The 17,062-nt window shown below is 39.9% G+C and overlaps 1 protein-coding gene across 3 annotated transcripts in view; it reads right to left on the bottom strand.

Moving 5' to 3' along the window:
* LRRC28 (leucine rich repeat containing 28) overlaps window positions 1-17,062 on the bottom strand; it is an 80,695-nt gene that overhangs the window by 15,601 nt on the left and 48,032 nt on the right. For all 3 annotated transcript variants that reach the window (XM_019726661.3, XM_019726660.3, XM_019726654.3), the window contains one exon: window positions 5,667-5,769. In XM_019726661.3, the coding sequence (XP_019582220.1) occupies window positions 5,667-5,769 (103 nt within the window). The remainder of the gene's footprint in view (window positions 1-5,666; window positions 5,770-17,062) is intronic.

Below are 17,062 nucleotides of genomic sequence, written 5' to 3' on the forward strand. Positions count from 1 at the left end.
TCCAAGCTTGGTGACCTGGACAATTTACTTAATCTCTTACCTTCAGCGTCTTCATTTCTAAGACGCGGATAATACCACAAGGGCTGCTGGGAGGATTATATGAAATATGCAGATAAATCTATCAGTGAGCATACTACCTGGCCCTCAGTAAAGGTTAAGTAGTGTTTACAGCTGTGCTTTCTTTTTATTATTATAATAAATGATTCTTTTGATAATGTACTACAATACATGGTGTGATGGTTCCATTGTTGTACCCACTTGGCTAGACCATGGTGCCGGATATTTGGTCAATCATCAGTCTAGATGTTGCTGTGAAGGTATCTACTGTTACAAGCTAAGATTATCTCAATGATATTCCAGGAAAGGGACCAGAGATTCAGCTCTGAGGATACTCAGGGCACACGGGTTAAACAAACAGCGCCCACTGGCTGGAGTCTTGGGTATACGGAAAGAGAACGGGAAGTGGGAGAGAAAGCTGGAAAGGTCTCTGTCTTGAAAGCTAGTGTCACTCATCTCAGTAAGTACTCATGAAATGAATTTTCAGCAAGGAGCAATGGTAGCTCCATGACACGTTTCAGTTCACTACAAAATGAGATAATTATTAACTGACAATTATTAAGCCTTGGTTTGTCTGATTTCTAACTCAGTATTTTTTTAAATTTATTTTAGATTAAATGCCGAGGTGGTTACAAAAAGACTATACATTTGAACCCTTAAGTGACTTATTAAAATGAGTTGAAATCTGTTATAAATATTAGTTATTACCTCTGGCTTCGTTATCTAGATAACATAACAACTATCACACAATTTTCTTTCAACTCAGTGTTTTCAGAGCTACCATTCAACATTTAACCCTAAACAAGCTAAATGAATAGTGTCATCATTTTGCCACTGAGACTATGCTCCATTAATTCATATGTATTTTCACTCACCATTCCACCAAACAAAGTGTTAAAAGCAGTTTAAATTCCCTTACCAAAAGCACCCAAATAACTATCTTTTATCCTTCAGAAAGTACACTGTCATCCACATGTTCATTATTATGGAAACTGCTACCAGATTTACCCCCCTTTTTAGCAATGAAGTTTTTTTGTGTGTGTTTTTTTTTTTTCAGTTTAAAATAACAGTATAAAGGAAAGAGGTAAAATGGATATGGAGAGGAAGGAAACTATGGCAGCCAGAAAGAATAAGCCTTGGACTGGATAGAGTCTCTCTCATCTTGGCAAAACCTTCTTTAAGACTTAGTTTTATTTCATCTGAGAATCCATTTATTTTGCTTTCATTCTTGGAAGGTATTTCTTCTGGTTGCTAAGTGGACTGTCTTTTTCTTTAGCACTTTAAAAATGTTTTTCTACTATTTTCTTGCCTTCAAGATTTCTGATGAGAAGGTAACAGTCTTTTGAATTATTCCTTTGTATATAATTTGTCAATTTTTCTCTGGCGGCTTTCAAGGTTTTCTTTTTATCTTTGGTTTTCAGTAGCTTTGCCTAGGCAAGGTTTTCTTTGTAACGTATTCTGCTTGGGGTTTGCTGAGCTTCTTGAAAATGAATTGGTGTCTTACATCATATTTGGGAAATTTTGGGACATTATTTCTTCAAACATTTTTGTTGTTGTTGCTGCCCCATTCTCTCTCTATTCTTCTGGGATGCCAATTATACATACATCAGGCTTTTAAAATATTATCTGGCAGGTCCCCGATGCTGTGTTCATTTTTGTTTTCAATCTTTCTTCTCTGTGTTCTTCAGACAGAAACATTTCTATTGATCTGCCTACAAGTTCTCTGAGTTTTCCTCTGTTGTACCCATTCTGTTGTTCAGCCCAGCAAGTAAAGTTTTTATTTCAGATACTCAATTTTTCAACTCTAGAACTTCTAGTTGTTTCTTTTTCATGGTTTCCATTTTTCTGGTCTTTTCATTCATTGCAAACTTATTTTTCTTGACTTCATTGAGAATTGTTGCTTTAAAATCCATGGCTGTGAATTCCAACATTTTGGGTCACCTCGGGTTGGTCTTTGCTGTCTCTTCCCTTGAGAATAGGTCGCATTCTCCATATTCTTTATACGTTATGTAATTTTGGGTAGTATCCTGAACATTGTAAAAGTTATACTGTGGAAAATCTATTATAGTCTTCTAAAATTTAAAGAATGTTAATGTTTTTGTTTTAGTAAGTAATTACTTCACTGAAATCAAACTGCAAACTCTGTCTCTTGAGTGAAATCACACTTCAGATTTTTCGTCTGTAGCCAGGCTACTTTGTGCCTGCCCCATGGAAGAATGGTTCAGATATCTAATATTGTTTGTTTTGCGTGTGTAGGCAGCCCCTGCATAAAAGTGGACAGTGATCTAAAGGATATTTTTCAGTCTAGTGGTTTAACTTAGAACTCAGAATGCATTTCTCATATGAACAATTCTGTTACCTTGAGGGATTTATTAACATACCATTTAGCTAAATCATTTAACCAACTTGTACCCAAATCCAGCTATAATTGCTTATTTATATAAGAAAAAGGAAAGAAGTGGCTTGGTTTTCTTGTTCTCATGTAATCAGACTAGAAAAATGACTCTGGTATAGGACCACTTTTACCATTAAGTTCTCCCAAGAAAGCAGATGTGCCAATTACCACTCTCTAAAATTCTAATATGGGAGGGACATCTGGGTGAAACGTAGAATAATTGAAGACATTTATTCCTGCAGTAACAATGAGAAAAACCCAGACAAAATAGAAACCATACTTTTCCATGAGTCTAGAAAAGAGCAGTGGATACAGGAAGCTGTGATAGCCAGCCTCCAAGATGGCTTCCAACATCCTTCCCTCCTACCATTCATTCCCTCATGGAGGCTCTTCCCACAGTGAAAAGGGTTGACCTGTATACTCAATAGGATTTAACACAAATGGCAGTATGTGACTTCAAGGCTAGGTCATGAAAGATAGTCCCATACTCTAAATTTGTTATCACTCTACCTCTCTTATTTACTTTTTTGTATTACAGTTATTTTTGTATATTGTAATCTCTAAATTATTTTTGTCTTTTTCACAATTCTTAGCACAGGGCTGCCTTGCTAGTTGATGCTCAATAATTATTTGAGAAATAAATGAACATATAATGAGGAGGTGCTGACTTTATTCACATTTCCATGAATAGCAAACATAATTCTGTGAGACTTATGAGATTCCTTGGAACTGTTTAATATTTGTTACCTGCTTATATACCTTATAGTCGATTCTCTATTTTCCTTCTGAGATGTGAATTATAACATATCAGATTTTTTAATAGTGTCCCAGGTCCCTAAAACGGTGTTCATTTTGTTCTGTTGTTGCTCTCGTCTCTTAGACTCTTCATCCGTAATGGCGACACACCTGGCCTACATACCATCTGTGACAGAAGGAGAAACCCAGTGTGTCTGACTGATCCTCGGTTATCAACTTCAATAGCATTCCTTAAAGAGAATTAGCACCAACTTTGTTCAATTATTTACTATTCATTTGGATCCCTGACTAGATTACAAGGTCCACTGAATTGTTTTGCCCATCACTGTTATGGCCATTATCTAGCATTGTGACCAAACAGACTAGTTGCTCAATTGAATTGAATGGGCAAGTGAACTAAATTCCTTGTTAAGAATTTTCTAGGCCACAAATATTCTTTTGCTCTCTTTATTAGATTGATCTCAGATCCTGGTTTTACTCTTTACCCCTCCTGTTCCCAAAGCAGCCCCCTTTGACCTGAAGTGGGGGAGTCCCTTTGCACATAGTCAACAGATAGAAAAGATGAAAGGAGGGACCTTCCTTCTGTTGCCAAGTCTTCAGTAGTCACCGTCTATTAGAATTCTGAAAATGTTTTGACATAAAATAGTGTGTAAGTGAGTGTAATTTGGGGGTTGCAAAATGGGTTACATGATCTTGTCATGAGCTGTCTAGAAATAGAACCACTAGAATTGCTTCTATAAGAAATGCATTCTGAGTTAAACCCACAGACTAAAAACGCCTTTGGATCACAGTTCGTTTCTAAGTGGGATTGTCTACCCTCCAAAAACTACTATTAGAAAACTGATTGCTCAATACTCTCCCTTTAATAATAATTTTATTTATTTTCTTATTAGTACTACCCAAGGAAGATGTTAATAATAAAAAATGTAGACGACTATTTAAAAATTTGCATATTTTGCCCTACTATTTATTTTTTCAAAGATTTGGAGCCCTCGTAAAATTCAGTACCTCTGCTACCAGACACCAAGTTAAGGATTAAAAATGATCTCTGCCTACTTAGCACAAACAGAACTCTCTGGCAGCCAGTAACTTCCACATCTAAACCCCAAAGTAAAAGTCTCTTTACTTTAAGTAAAAGCTATTCCTTAATTGTGGTAGAGACTAAATCGCGTTTCAGTGCAGTCTCTGAAGGCTGTCCGGTGAGGGAAAAACTGCCTTATTCTTGGAGCTGGCTTGCATCATTCCCTGTATGTGGGTGACTGAGGGCATTTTACTCACTCACCACTTGGAAGAATTAGGCTACATTACAGATCCTTTAAGAATTCATTAGGACTAATGACTGAGTAGTAGCACAGCTGTCACACATCAGCTGGAGAAAAATCACTGAGCTAAAACACTCCACCACACATTCTATTATCTCTGCTTCATAGGAAGGTTCTGGAATACATCTATGGGCTTGTATTTCATCACCCTCTATAGGCACCGAACTCTGCTAGGGCTCTTCCAAGATAATCATATAATTTTTCCTAAGGGAAGGCTGCTACTTGTAGGAAGGCTTCCTCTGGTCAAGTCACTACTCCGTACCCATCCCCTGGAGCCAGGGCGGCAGGGGAATGGCTGTCCTCCACGTACACGCTAATTGTCACCCCTTTTCTTTCCAGAACTAGGTACTGTATAGTACGAGCTAGGTTATGCTGAGTGTTGGGATTACAAGGAGAGAGTCAAACACGCTGGTCAAGTAGCCTCAGAGGTGTTCTAAGTATCCTTCGGCTGCTGAAGGTGACGCCAGTCAAAGCAGGTTCCAGTAGCTGAGTTATCCTATATTAACCCCGTTCCACCCTGGAACTTCAAGGTGGTTCTGTCCCACTGTGGTAGAAGGTGGAGCTGAAGCCATCTTTTTAAAAGCCTGATGAGAAGGAAAGATTATTTGCTTCTCTGAAAATAAAAGCCTATCATTTCCCCATTAACTGAAGCATCTGCTTTGCTTGCTAGAATCATGATTTGTATTGAGGGATTATGTCAAATGTTGAGTTCTCAGTATTTCCAAACGGTAAAGCTCGAGATATCAGAGCTGTTTCTGTAGTAAACTTGTCACTGTGATGGAGCGCCAAGAAAGAAAAGCTTTTAAATTCATGCTGATATCGCCAGTTTCTGGGACTGGTACTGAGTTTATAATGATATGCATGGACTCATGTCTCTTTTGCCTGGAAAGTAATAAACAAGGTACTGACAGAACTTGCAGCTTACTAACTGAACTCAAAGTACAACACTCTAAACTGCTTGCCCAATATTCTTGGCTTCTACACATCCTGAGTTTAGCATATTCAGGGCCAAAGACAAAATCAAGCAGGGTTAATCAAAAGTCATTCATCTCTTTCTAAGTTGTATCAGGACCAAATAATGAAATAGAAACAAAAGAGTTGAGCTGTGGGAACATAGAATGTGAGATCCACCTTACCCACTGCATCCGATGACCTTATTGTACAGATAGGATGGCAAGCCTTTCAGGTGGGTGTTGTTATCCACGTAGACATACTGCAGTTCTGGAGACCGACCTAAGTCTGGACGAGAAAGAAAAGTACTATAATTCCCACAACTCTGCCCCAATGCAATAGGAAATAAAAAAAAACCTGAAGCTACAATATTACAATCATTCAAAATTCCTATTCTGGAAGAAAAATTGTTGGAAATCTGAGAGCGAAATGATGTCAGCTGCAATGTTAGATTCTACATCAGGAAAGAGAACTAGAAAAATTGCTTAACCCACCTGCACCGTGATTTCCTAAACTGTAAAATGAGATAACTAGAAATTGAATATTATTAAATTTCCATTCCACATAAAAATTCTGTCACTTTGAATAAACACTTTTTAAGAATCAAGTTTGTTGTAGGTCATTTATTTAGTTTCATTTTTCTCCATAGGAAAAAAGGTTTGACCAACTAAGTTGGCAGGTCAGCCTAAACAAGCCTAGTTCGGCCCCTATATGAAGATTTACTGTGTGTCACCTCCTCTGAACAGGAAGATAGGAGGCGGGGTGAGGGAGGGCTAGGGATCAGGCCTGGCTGGGCTGGGGACTCAGGAGCCAGGCGGATGTGGAAAGACAACACTGCCCATGGCTGCAGAGGGAGGACGAAGCAAAGGGAAGCCCAAATCCCAGTGCCTGAGTGAGGTGTGAAGGTCAGGTGGACAAAACCTGCAGGTCAGTGAGCGGGGACTGGAATGGGTATATAGCAGAAAAGGGAAGAGGTGACAAAGGGGGCCCCAAAAGAAGGGTCTGCAACAGGAACACATATGCCAGGAAGAGGCAAAATCCAGATGTTTTCCAGAAGTAGCCGGGCAATGGGGGAGCAAAGACGGGAGGAGGATTCAGGGAGGAAACAAGGGACAAAGTACTACAGAAGGTGATCTCCAGCCAACACAGGCAGCAGAGACACTTCCAAGTGTCAAGGTCATCCCTTCCTGTCTACTGTGTGCCCAACACTCCTGTCCACTCCTGGAATTCACTGGGTGGGGCTACTTGTCTTCATTGTTGTCACAGAACAGCCCTCGGCAGCCTGGCTAACCCTTTGCCCCCTGAAGCAAGAATACAATACCCGAAAAGTTTTCTTGAGTTCTGCTTATGAAAATAGGAAATAAGCTGAAGGAGATCTCTTTCCCCTTGTCCTTTCTCAGTTTAGGAAAGATGAAGGCCCAGACAGCTAATTAGGAGCTCCTTAAGTGTATTTACAGTTCAAAAGAAAAGCCATTTACCCATTACGGGCCTTTTAGGTACAATGATAGGCCTTGAGGATACAGATAGAGATACGAATATGATATAAAACGAACGCAGGCATGAAAAACAGTAACTGCGATGCAACATGATTATTGCAATAGAGAGGCTTGTACAGTCACGTAGGTACACAGATAAGTTCTGGACAACTTATTGCTGAAAGTGGGAGGGGGCTAACACGAGATGGAGTAAGGAAGGCTTCCTCATGGAAACGGGTGGGGAAGGGTTAGCGTTACCTCCTCCATCACAACACTCCTGCCTAGGGCTAGCACTGGAGCAAGTCACAAAAAGGGAAACCAAAACTGGAAGCACTGGAAACAGGCAATGAAAGGGGAAGTGGTGACTGTTAGGGAGAAAAAAGGAATTCTGGGTTACTGGCTAGAGAGGCCCTTTCCCAGTGTGGTGGTTTTAAAATATCCAATAAACTGAAAAGGTAGAAATGGTGTGAGATTTCACAGAGCAGGTTACAAAAGGCACTGTGGCTTCCTCTTTGCTCTTTCCCTTAGTTCACTCATTCCGGAGGAAGACACTTTCTTGTCATGAGATCCCTCCGGAAGCTTTGTGGAGAGGAAATGAGGCCTCTAGCCAACAGCCATGTCCGGGAACCATCTTGGAAGCAGCTCCTCCAGGCTGTTCGGTCAAGCTACCCAGGTCAAGCCTTTAGATTACTACAGCCCCAAGACTAAGTAGATATCTTGTTCTTCCTCAAATTTTTGCCTACTAATTTTAGCATCCATCAATGAATCTTGTTTGCAAAAATTATGTGATATTTATCTAATGGCTATTTTCTATGACCGTTTTTCTATCTACATGAACCCACTGGAATTCTTATGCAGGAAGAGCCATCTCTTCCTTCCCGTTCATTTTTTTTTATTTTTATTAATATATCAGTATGGATTCATGAATACGTATTTTATTGAAAGGACTGAAAATCCAATACCACTGTCATTGACCGTATTGATAATAATGGTCCAGTTTTGGCAATTAGGAGCAACGTCAGGTTATTCTCTTATGTTCTTTCAACAAGTTGTCATCCTTCTTTGAGCACTTGCTTACTTTCTGGCACCACAAGATGCTCCAAACTTAGCTTGTATTTTCCCTGCTCTAGCCCTGAAATCAACTGCTTCTACAAAGGGCCTGAATTCCCTTGACTGGGGTATGGTGTTTAGAAACCAAGATCTGAGGGTTATGTGTGCTCATTACTACGAGGGTGCCACTGCTTCTAGGATCTCCAGTGGATAGATCTACAGAACATATATGTATGTATACTAACACATATACATACACTTCTATATTGTTGGAGTTGTAACTTCAGCTTAGATCCCTAGAAGTGGATTTGCCGGGTCTAAAACCAAGTAAATGTATAGATTCTTTGGTATTTCCCTCCAGACAGGTTAGACCAAATTTGCATTCCCTCCAGCAATGTATGAAAACATTGGCTTTCCCACAGTCTCGCTAACTTTTAAAACATGTTGTCCTATTTACAAATGTGTATCATTCTGATAGATGAGAAATTATATCTCAATATTGTTTTAATTTACATTTCTCTAATTACAAGTGTGAACAATTTTTGATGTGTCTGAGGGCCATTTTCACATTTTTTTAAATGAATTGTCTGTTCATATCTTATGTGTCTGTTCACTTATTAGCCAGGTGAGCAGAGTCTCCGTTTGCACATATGTTAAACGACATGATAGCATGTAGTTCCTCGGCCTTAACAGGTTATATAACTGAATGTGAAAGTAATCTGTGCAATTTAAATCACTATACAATATGTTTTTAAGCATAAAAATACATAATCCCCAAAATAATGTCTAATGCTACTTTAGCAAGCATGTATATACATATCTATTGGTATAAAAGGTTATAAACTTATAAAACAGATGGAAAAAATATAGGTAGAAGTAACAGAATCCACTTGCAATGAAAAAGGCCTCAAAATTACCCTAAGAGGGCCGGCCCGGTGGCTCAGGTGGTTAGGGCTCCAGGCTCCTAACTCCGAAGGCTGCCTGTTGGAATCCCACATGGGCCAGTGGGCTCTCAACCACAAGGTTGCCAGTTCAATTCCTCAAGTCCTGCAAGGGATGGTGGGCTCTGCCCCCTGCAACTAGAAAACGGCAACTGGACCTGGAGCTGAGCGGCACCCTCCCCAACTAAGACTGAAAGGACAACAACTTGAAGCTGAACGGCATTCTCCACAACTAAGATTGAAAGGACAACTTGACTTGGAAAAAAAAGGCCTGGAAGCACACACTGTTCCCCAATAAAGTCCTGTTCCCCTTCCCCAGTAAAAAAAGAAAAAATCTAAAAAAAAAAAAAATTGACCCTAAGAATTCCTACTCCAGATTTCTTCACTACTTCTCTGATATGCATACAAATCCTTTCATCACAAGTAGAAATCTTCAGACTTTAAAGGTATATAGAAAACCAGAATTTGTTGTTGTTTTTTTAATGAAACAACATTGATAAAATACAAATAAGTTCTAGACTTAGCTTTGCCTTTCAGAGACCCTACAGGGCTCAAAGAAAGGTTCTTTACTTGAGTTTAGGCAGTGGTAAGAGGGTAGGATACTCTTTAATGGAGCAAGAACGCAGTCTTGGAGTCAGACAACCTGGGTTTATTTACAAAACACGTGTTCTCAGTTTCCCCATCTGTATGACGGGGAAAATCATGCTGTCTCAAATTGAGTGGGCAGTACTAACAACATTTAGAAATTACCAAGCAGAATTCTTGGCACACAGCCTTCTCCAATATATGACAATTACTATTATATTATTCTCATTATTATTAGTAAGTGACATAGTTGGAAGTGCAGCCTATAGCAGAAGGTCAATTAAGAGAAAATTCTCTTTGGCATGCAGCAAAAGGTACTAACATTTTTCTGTACTTTAATTGCACAGAAAAGAGTTGGCGGCAACAGCCTCTAGAGACAGTGATTCATCTGCTTGAATCAAGGACACAAAATGGGACACGACAGAGAAAGCACCTCTCTCTTCTAATACACACAAAAGAGCTTGTACAAATTAAATGAGGCTACATGCAAAGATCACAACACAAAGTTAAATAAAAGCTGCCACTTGCTACTTCTTATATAGTTTAGCCTTTTCTTATCCTAGTTTTATAGGAAAAAAAGAGGAAGAGTCGATCACTTAAAATGCTACCGTGTTTCCCCGAAAATAAGACCGGGTTGTAAATTAATTTTTTGCTCCAAAAGACACATTAGGGCTTCTGTTCAGGGGATGTCATTCTGAAAAATCATGCTAGGGCTTATTTTCCGGTTAGGTCTTATTTTCAGGGAAATACGGTATTTAGTTCAGATCTTATCTTAGGTTTTCAATATTCCAGAAAGTTGTTTCTGCGCCTCCTGACTACCTGGTCTGGGGCACGCCATGTTTTATGTAGTATGCTAATAACGGAATGAACTACTTTCTATGGGAGCTGAAAGAAAACATGTCAGCTGTGTTCAAATCTATTACACATCAGTCAGGATAATTACCACACGGAAATGAGAATTTAACGCAGACAATTAAACTTTCCAGATAACACAATATCACAGAGAGTAAGAAAAAGCAGAACTGAAATCGCATGATGTAGAGGGCTTTGGGGGCAGAAATGAGTCTGAATCCTGGCTTTCTACCTTCTAACTGCTCCACGCTCAGGGAAATGAAACTCTCTGAGCTTGTTACCTCCTCTGTGAAATGGAGCCGAGAATACCTATGTCACAGGCTTGTTAGGAAGATTCGACGATGTATGCAATGCCAAACGGGACGCCTCGCAGAGGAATTGGTGCTCAGTGCATCTGAGTTTTTTACCTTTCTCTTCGGAATATAAAAAGAAGATCACAAAACAGAGTGCAGAGTTATAAAGAGAACCAGGTGGCTCTTGCTTTAGCTGACCCAGTGTGGCGGAGACACCCAACATCCAGCAAAGTCATGGGCTGTGTAGCAGGGCAGTGACTACCTCCGGGGAGCGCGCTACGGCCAGGAAACCATCCACTGGCAAAACCTCAAGCACAATGGAATGGCGTTTTTCATCATACTGAGGCTGAAATATAGGGATTTTCTGCATGAAGAGGCTTTGAGATAGCTCTTCACTCAGTAATGACCTTTGGAAGAGACCGTTCATCTACCAGCCAATGAGCTGCTTTGTTTTTTCCTTCCGTTCATTTTAACGTACCAATACGTTTCAATAAATAGACCAGGCAATAATATTTTTGAAAATTTCTGTGCAAAAATCCCCAGTATGTGAACTTTACAAAGCAAGGAAGCTGCCCATCTGTATAGATGGTAGAGCAACAAAGAACTTTTTCATGTGTTTTTTTAAAGTGCTGTACTGCATCTAAAATGTTTTCCTCTTCTGCTTCCAGAGTCACAGATCAAAGTATTGTTACTTAGAAATTAGCAAAAGCTAGCAGTCTTGCACAAACTCCAACTCCATTTTTTTTTTTTTTAATCATCAAGGCTCTGGCATATGCAGTCCACATGGCTGGTGACAGAACAAAAAGGATCTGTGTGTCTAGGATCCAGCTTTTTAACTATACTGTAAAAGCAAGCACGGAATGACAGCATGGGCCAGAACCAAACAGGATCTGTTTACTGCAAACTGACCAGTATGAAACTCATTTATTTTATCAAAAGATGAATGGTGTAGTCTCTTCAACAAAATGGTGGGGCAATGGAAACCACAACATCAAAGCAACAAACCAAAATCGGTTGTTTAGAAGGCTCTACCAAGGTTACACCAATTGTTATAGTTCAGTAAGTCAGATATATGATTAGTCACAATTCCATTTTAATGCCTGTAAAATGTGGGTTTCTTCGCAATGAAAAATTTATAGTGTATTCCAAAATAAATTTTAAAACTAATTTAAATTACCTACATGATGCTTTTTACAAAGAGAACTTTTCAACCACTTTTTCTGAATAATGAATTTTTTAAGTGCTAGCTTCTTTACACACTCACACACTCCATTAAATCTTTCCGTAATCATATTCTTTCTGATTTATTCAAGTTTTACAAAATAAGATTTCACAGTGAATTATAATTTAAAAAAATGCTTTATACACTGATAAGCAACAATTGCTAGATTAAAATAAATTGATTTTAATGAATTTGAATGACTGAAGTCGTCCTTTGCTGTTGGTTTAAATATTCATGTGTCAGCATCTCTATGTCTGTTACCTGCACAACTCAGGTAACAAAGACATTATTAGAAGCAATGGGCTAGACACTGTGTTAGATGCTTAGGGTACAAAAGTGAAGACACACACAGTTCCAACCCTTCTTACCGTCTACCCTACAATAAAAATCGTTCATGTCGATTATGTGCTTATGTAGTGTTTCTGAATGATAGAAGTGTTTTAAATGGATCTTACGAAATAGCCTTCCTAAGCCCACGAACACACAGCTATTAAACGGAAAGGATGGAATTCAAAAGCATGTTGGCCTGCTTCACCATGATGTTAGACAGCCACCTTTGTTTCCATAGAAACAGGGAACTCCCACTCAATACAGGAAATGATACTACCTAGCCGGCTGCATGGGTGCTGTGGGTGCCAAGCACCCAGGGGTGATGTCAGGACGCTTTGCCAAGCAGACAAGTGACGAACAAAGTGTCCCTGTGCTTCCTTTAAAAGGCCAGATAACTGGTGAGGTTAATTCTGACTTACAGATTCAGGGTAGTAATTTCAAGAAATACCTCTAGAGAAGGTTTTGAGAAGGAGACTGTCCAGACTCGGAAATTACAACAGCATTTCATCCAGCACCATGGCAGCCAGCGTGGAGAGCAAAATACTTTCACACTGCATCTCACCTTAAGCTGTCACTCAGTGGACTTGTACCTATTTTTTTCTTTCTTCACCCCGAAAACTTAAGAACTTTTTTGAAAGCTATGACTGGTAGAAACTCCAGATTCTTGCTTTTAAAAGAAGATGTGGGGCCGGCCCGGTGGCTCAGGCGGTTAGAGCTCCGTGCTCCTAACTCCGAAGGCTGCCGGTTCGATTCCCACATGCACCAGTGGGCTCTCAACCACAAGGTTGCCAGTTCAATTCCTCGAGTCCCGCAAGGGATGGTGGGCTCTGCCCCCTGCAACTAAGATTGAACAGGGCACCTTGAGCTGAGCTGCCTCCCGGATGGCTCAGTTGTTGGTTGGAGCGTGGGCTCTCAACCACAAGGTTGCCAGTTCAATTCCTCAACTCCCACAAGGGATGGTGGGCAGCGCCCCCTGCAACTAAGATTGAACACGGCACCTTGAGCTGAGCTGCCGCTGAGCTCCCGGATGGCTCAGTTGGTTGGAGTGCATCCTCTCAACCACAAGGTTGCCGGTTCGACTCCCGCAAGGGATGGTGGGCTGTGCCCCCTGCAACTAGCAACGGCAACTGGACCTGGAGCTGAGCTGCGCCCTCCACAACTAAGACTGAAAGAACAACAACTTGAAGATGAACAGCACCCTCCACAACTGAGATTGAAAGGACAACAACTTGACTTGGAAAAAAGAAGTCCTGGAAGTACACAGTTCCCCAATAAAGCCCTGTTCCCCTTCCCCAATAAAATCTTTAAAAAAAAAAAAAGAAGAAGAAGATGTGATATATATATATATATATATATATATATATATATATATATATATATATACACACACACACAATAGAATACTATTCTGCATTAAGAAAAGATGACATAGTGCCATTTGCAACATGGATGGATCTTAAGGTTATTACACTAAGTGAAATAAGTCAGACAGAAAAAGTCGAGAACCATATGATTTCACTGATATGTGGGATATAAAACTGAAAACAACAAAGGAACAAGACAAACAAATGAAGAACCAAAAACTCATAGACACAGACAATAGTTTAGTGGTTACCAGAGGGTAAGCGGGGAAAGGGGTGGTAGATGAGGGTAAAAGGGATCAAATACATGGTGATGGAAGAACTGACTCTGGGTGGTGAATACACAACAGGATATACAGATGATGTAATACAGAATTGTACACTTGAAACCTATGTAACTTTACTAACAATTTTCACCCCAATAAACTTTAATTAAAAACAAAAAGTCAACTGACAGCATCTTTCAGACTTTGTCACTATTTTAAAAACTCTAAGTTTCAGAATCAAATTTATAAAAACTTCGCTGGCAAGATCCTGTTCATGATTCTAGGTCTCAGAGTACTTATTTTCCTAACTTTCACATCTGTACTTTGTAAAGAATGAGCAACAGTTCTCTCTTCTTTTTTGTAAATTGATACTTGAGAAAACAGGGTTAACTTTTTTTTACAAATCACTTCTTAACCCCCAAATCCTACTCCAAACCTTTGAGAAAAATATACATTTGTCCATTTAAAGCTCACCTACTCTAGGTGAACTTTTTTCTTCATATATTAGAATAACTAATATAATCATTTATTGGTAAAATCAATAATATAATATTATTTAAAGTTAGTGTCTGGCCCATGCTGCAGAAGCCATATTAAAAATCCTATTAACTTGCCAAGAAAAGCTTAAGGCAACAGCTAAGTCCTGAGGTGAGGAAAGAGAAATAAAGCAGTGGAAAGGGGTCCGATGAGTCAGCAGCATTAGGCTGAAGGAAGGAAATTCTGTTACAAATACTTGCAAAAAGATAGAGCTCAAAAAGGAGCACTGCTGATCCATTTTGTTAACAAATAAAAATTCCAGAGTTATAACTTTACTCCTGAAACAAGGTCTTATAGACTTTAATTTATAGAATAATTCTCTCCCATGTTTCCCCATTATCAGTTTTTGAATTGTGTTTTCAGGGCTTTCTTTTCACCATTTCCATTATGCCTTTGAGGAGAGCGGCCCCACAAACCCTACAGAACATGATTTTAGTGGCGTGTTCGGGTCTCTCCTCACCTCTGGGACCTCTGGTCTGTAACTAGAACAAACCCTTCAGCACTGAAACTTAGTTAAGCTACAAACTTCGCCAATTATTCCTGTTAAACAATGACCTCAAGGCAGGAGTTTGTCAAACTGCACATCAAATACATTCAGAGTTTAGTACGGTTTACACCCATCTCTAAGTCTGAGATTACGGCATTATGGACTGGTATCCTGCTAGTTTCCAACGTGGTTTGAAGTTCAAATAGTTCCACTGTGTGAATTTAAACATTTTCTTCAAAAACAGTACACAGCAATTCTTTCCCTGACTTTCTAAACAGATACGGAGAAAACAGAGAGAAGCAACAAGACAAAAAACAAGTAGTAACAGATTTGTGTCTTACATGCCATCTGCAATCAGAGAAGGGATTTCAGCCTGGGTTCGGAGAATGTCTAGAAGCAACTTCCGAAAACTGCACAGCGAGTTAGCATAAATTTTATTTTTTTAGGGCTGGTTTGACATTCTTATCAAAGTCACAGAGGATATCACAGCAGTAACGGAGCTGTCATGTCCCTCAGAGCACAAGTGTTTGGCACACAGAATAACTCTTCCTGAGAAAATAAACACTTCACTACTAAAACCTCCACGGAACAATGACTCTGGCACTGGTTTAGAAACCCAAATAATTTCCCATTAGCAGGAAGCTATTCTCCACTAACTTTTGGGTTTACTACGTGGTCGTGTGTGTATCAGAATAGTCTATAGATCTCAGCGTCACTTGCCCAATGGTTTGGGTTAAGAATTCATTCACTGTTTTGTAACTTAACACTCAAAAACTCCACCTGCTGACATAGGTGCAACTTTTGTTTTCTTCTTTTCTTCTACTTACAGACATTGCTACCATTGAGTTTAGCTCACACAGCACGTCCTGTAGCTAACTAAAGAATTCTCTCCCATAGCCAATGTATGCATGGAAACCCTTGCAATACTTATGTCTGCCATTCAACATTAAATAAGTTGTAAACATTACTGAATAACCAGCTTTATTAATTATGTAAGAGAGACCAGGAACACCTGGTAAAAAGGCCTTAGAGGAAAAAACCCTGTTCTTTGTGTCTTCCTACACTTTCAGAAGCCCAGAGGTGAGTCCAACTCCATGAGCTACTTGCTGTAAAGAGCTATACTCAACTGACAACAAATATTGACATTTCAAGGCCTCTTAAATCTCAAAACACTAGGCTCAAGTGGTTAATTTCCCCTTTCTTCTCACTGATTGTCACCACTGTGAATAAAGCGTCTGTTTGTAAACTAATCTGTCACTCAATTGTCATGGTATCGTTATGACAGCAGCATCTTTCTTGGCGCATCTTTTCATCATAAAAAGAAAATACTCAGGGACCGGCCCTGTGGCTCAGGCAGTTAGAGCTCTGTGCTCCTAACTCCAAAGGCTGCTGGTTCGATTCCCACATGGGCTAGTGGGCTCTCAACCACAAGGTTGCAGGTTCAAATCCTTGAATCCTGCAAGGGATGGTGGGCTCCATCCCCTGCAACTAAGATTGAACACGGCACCTTGAGCTGAGCTGGCACCTTGCGCTGAGCGGCCTCCCAGATGGCTCAGTTGGTTGGAGTGCGGGCTCTCAACCACAAGGTTGCCAGTTCGATGCCTCGACTCCTGCAAGGGATGGTGGGGAGCGCCCCTTCCAACTAAGATTGAACACGGCACCTTGAGCTGAACTACCACTGAGCTCCTGGATGGCTCAGTTGGTTGGAATGTGTCCTCTCAACCACAAGGTTGCCGGTTTGACTCCCACAAGGGATGGTAGGCTATGCCCCCTGCAACTAGAAAAAAAGGCAACTGGACCTGGAGCTGAGCTGCGCCCTCCACAACTAAGACTGAAAGGACAAAACTTGAAGCTGAACAGCACCCTCCACAACTAAGATTGAAAGGATAACAACTCGACTTGGAAAAAAAACCCTGGAAGTACACACTGTTCCCCAGTAAAGTCCTGTTCCCCTTCCTCAATAAAATCTTAAAAAAAAAAAGAACATACTCAGAGGGTCGATGGTTTAAAAAGTATTACAAGCGATTTAGATCATCCCTTACAGGTAGCTCCTGTAGTGGCTTTTTGAAGAGGCTATAATCTGATACTCATTTAAGAAGCCCCATTTAAAAAAAACTGCTTTTCTCCTAAGTAAAGCTTCTTTGGCAAAAATCTGAATTCAGTAAGTAGCTCCCAAAATAAG

This window comes from Rhinolophus sinicus, chromosome 13 (genome assembly GCF_057876585.1).
Source record: "Rhinolophus sinicus isolate RSI-liver-muscle chromosome 13, RSI-T2T, whole genome shotgun sequence".
In the NCBI taxonomy this organism is placed as follows: domain Eukaryota; kingdom Metazoa; phylum Chordata; class Mammalia; order Chiroptera; family Rhinolophidae; genus Rhinolophus; species Rhinolophus sinicus.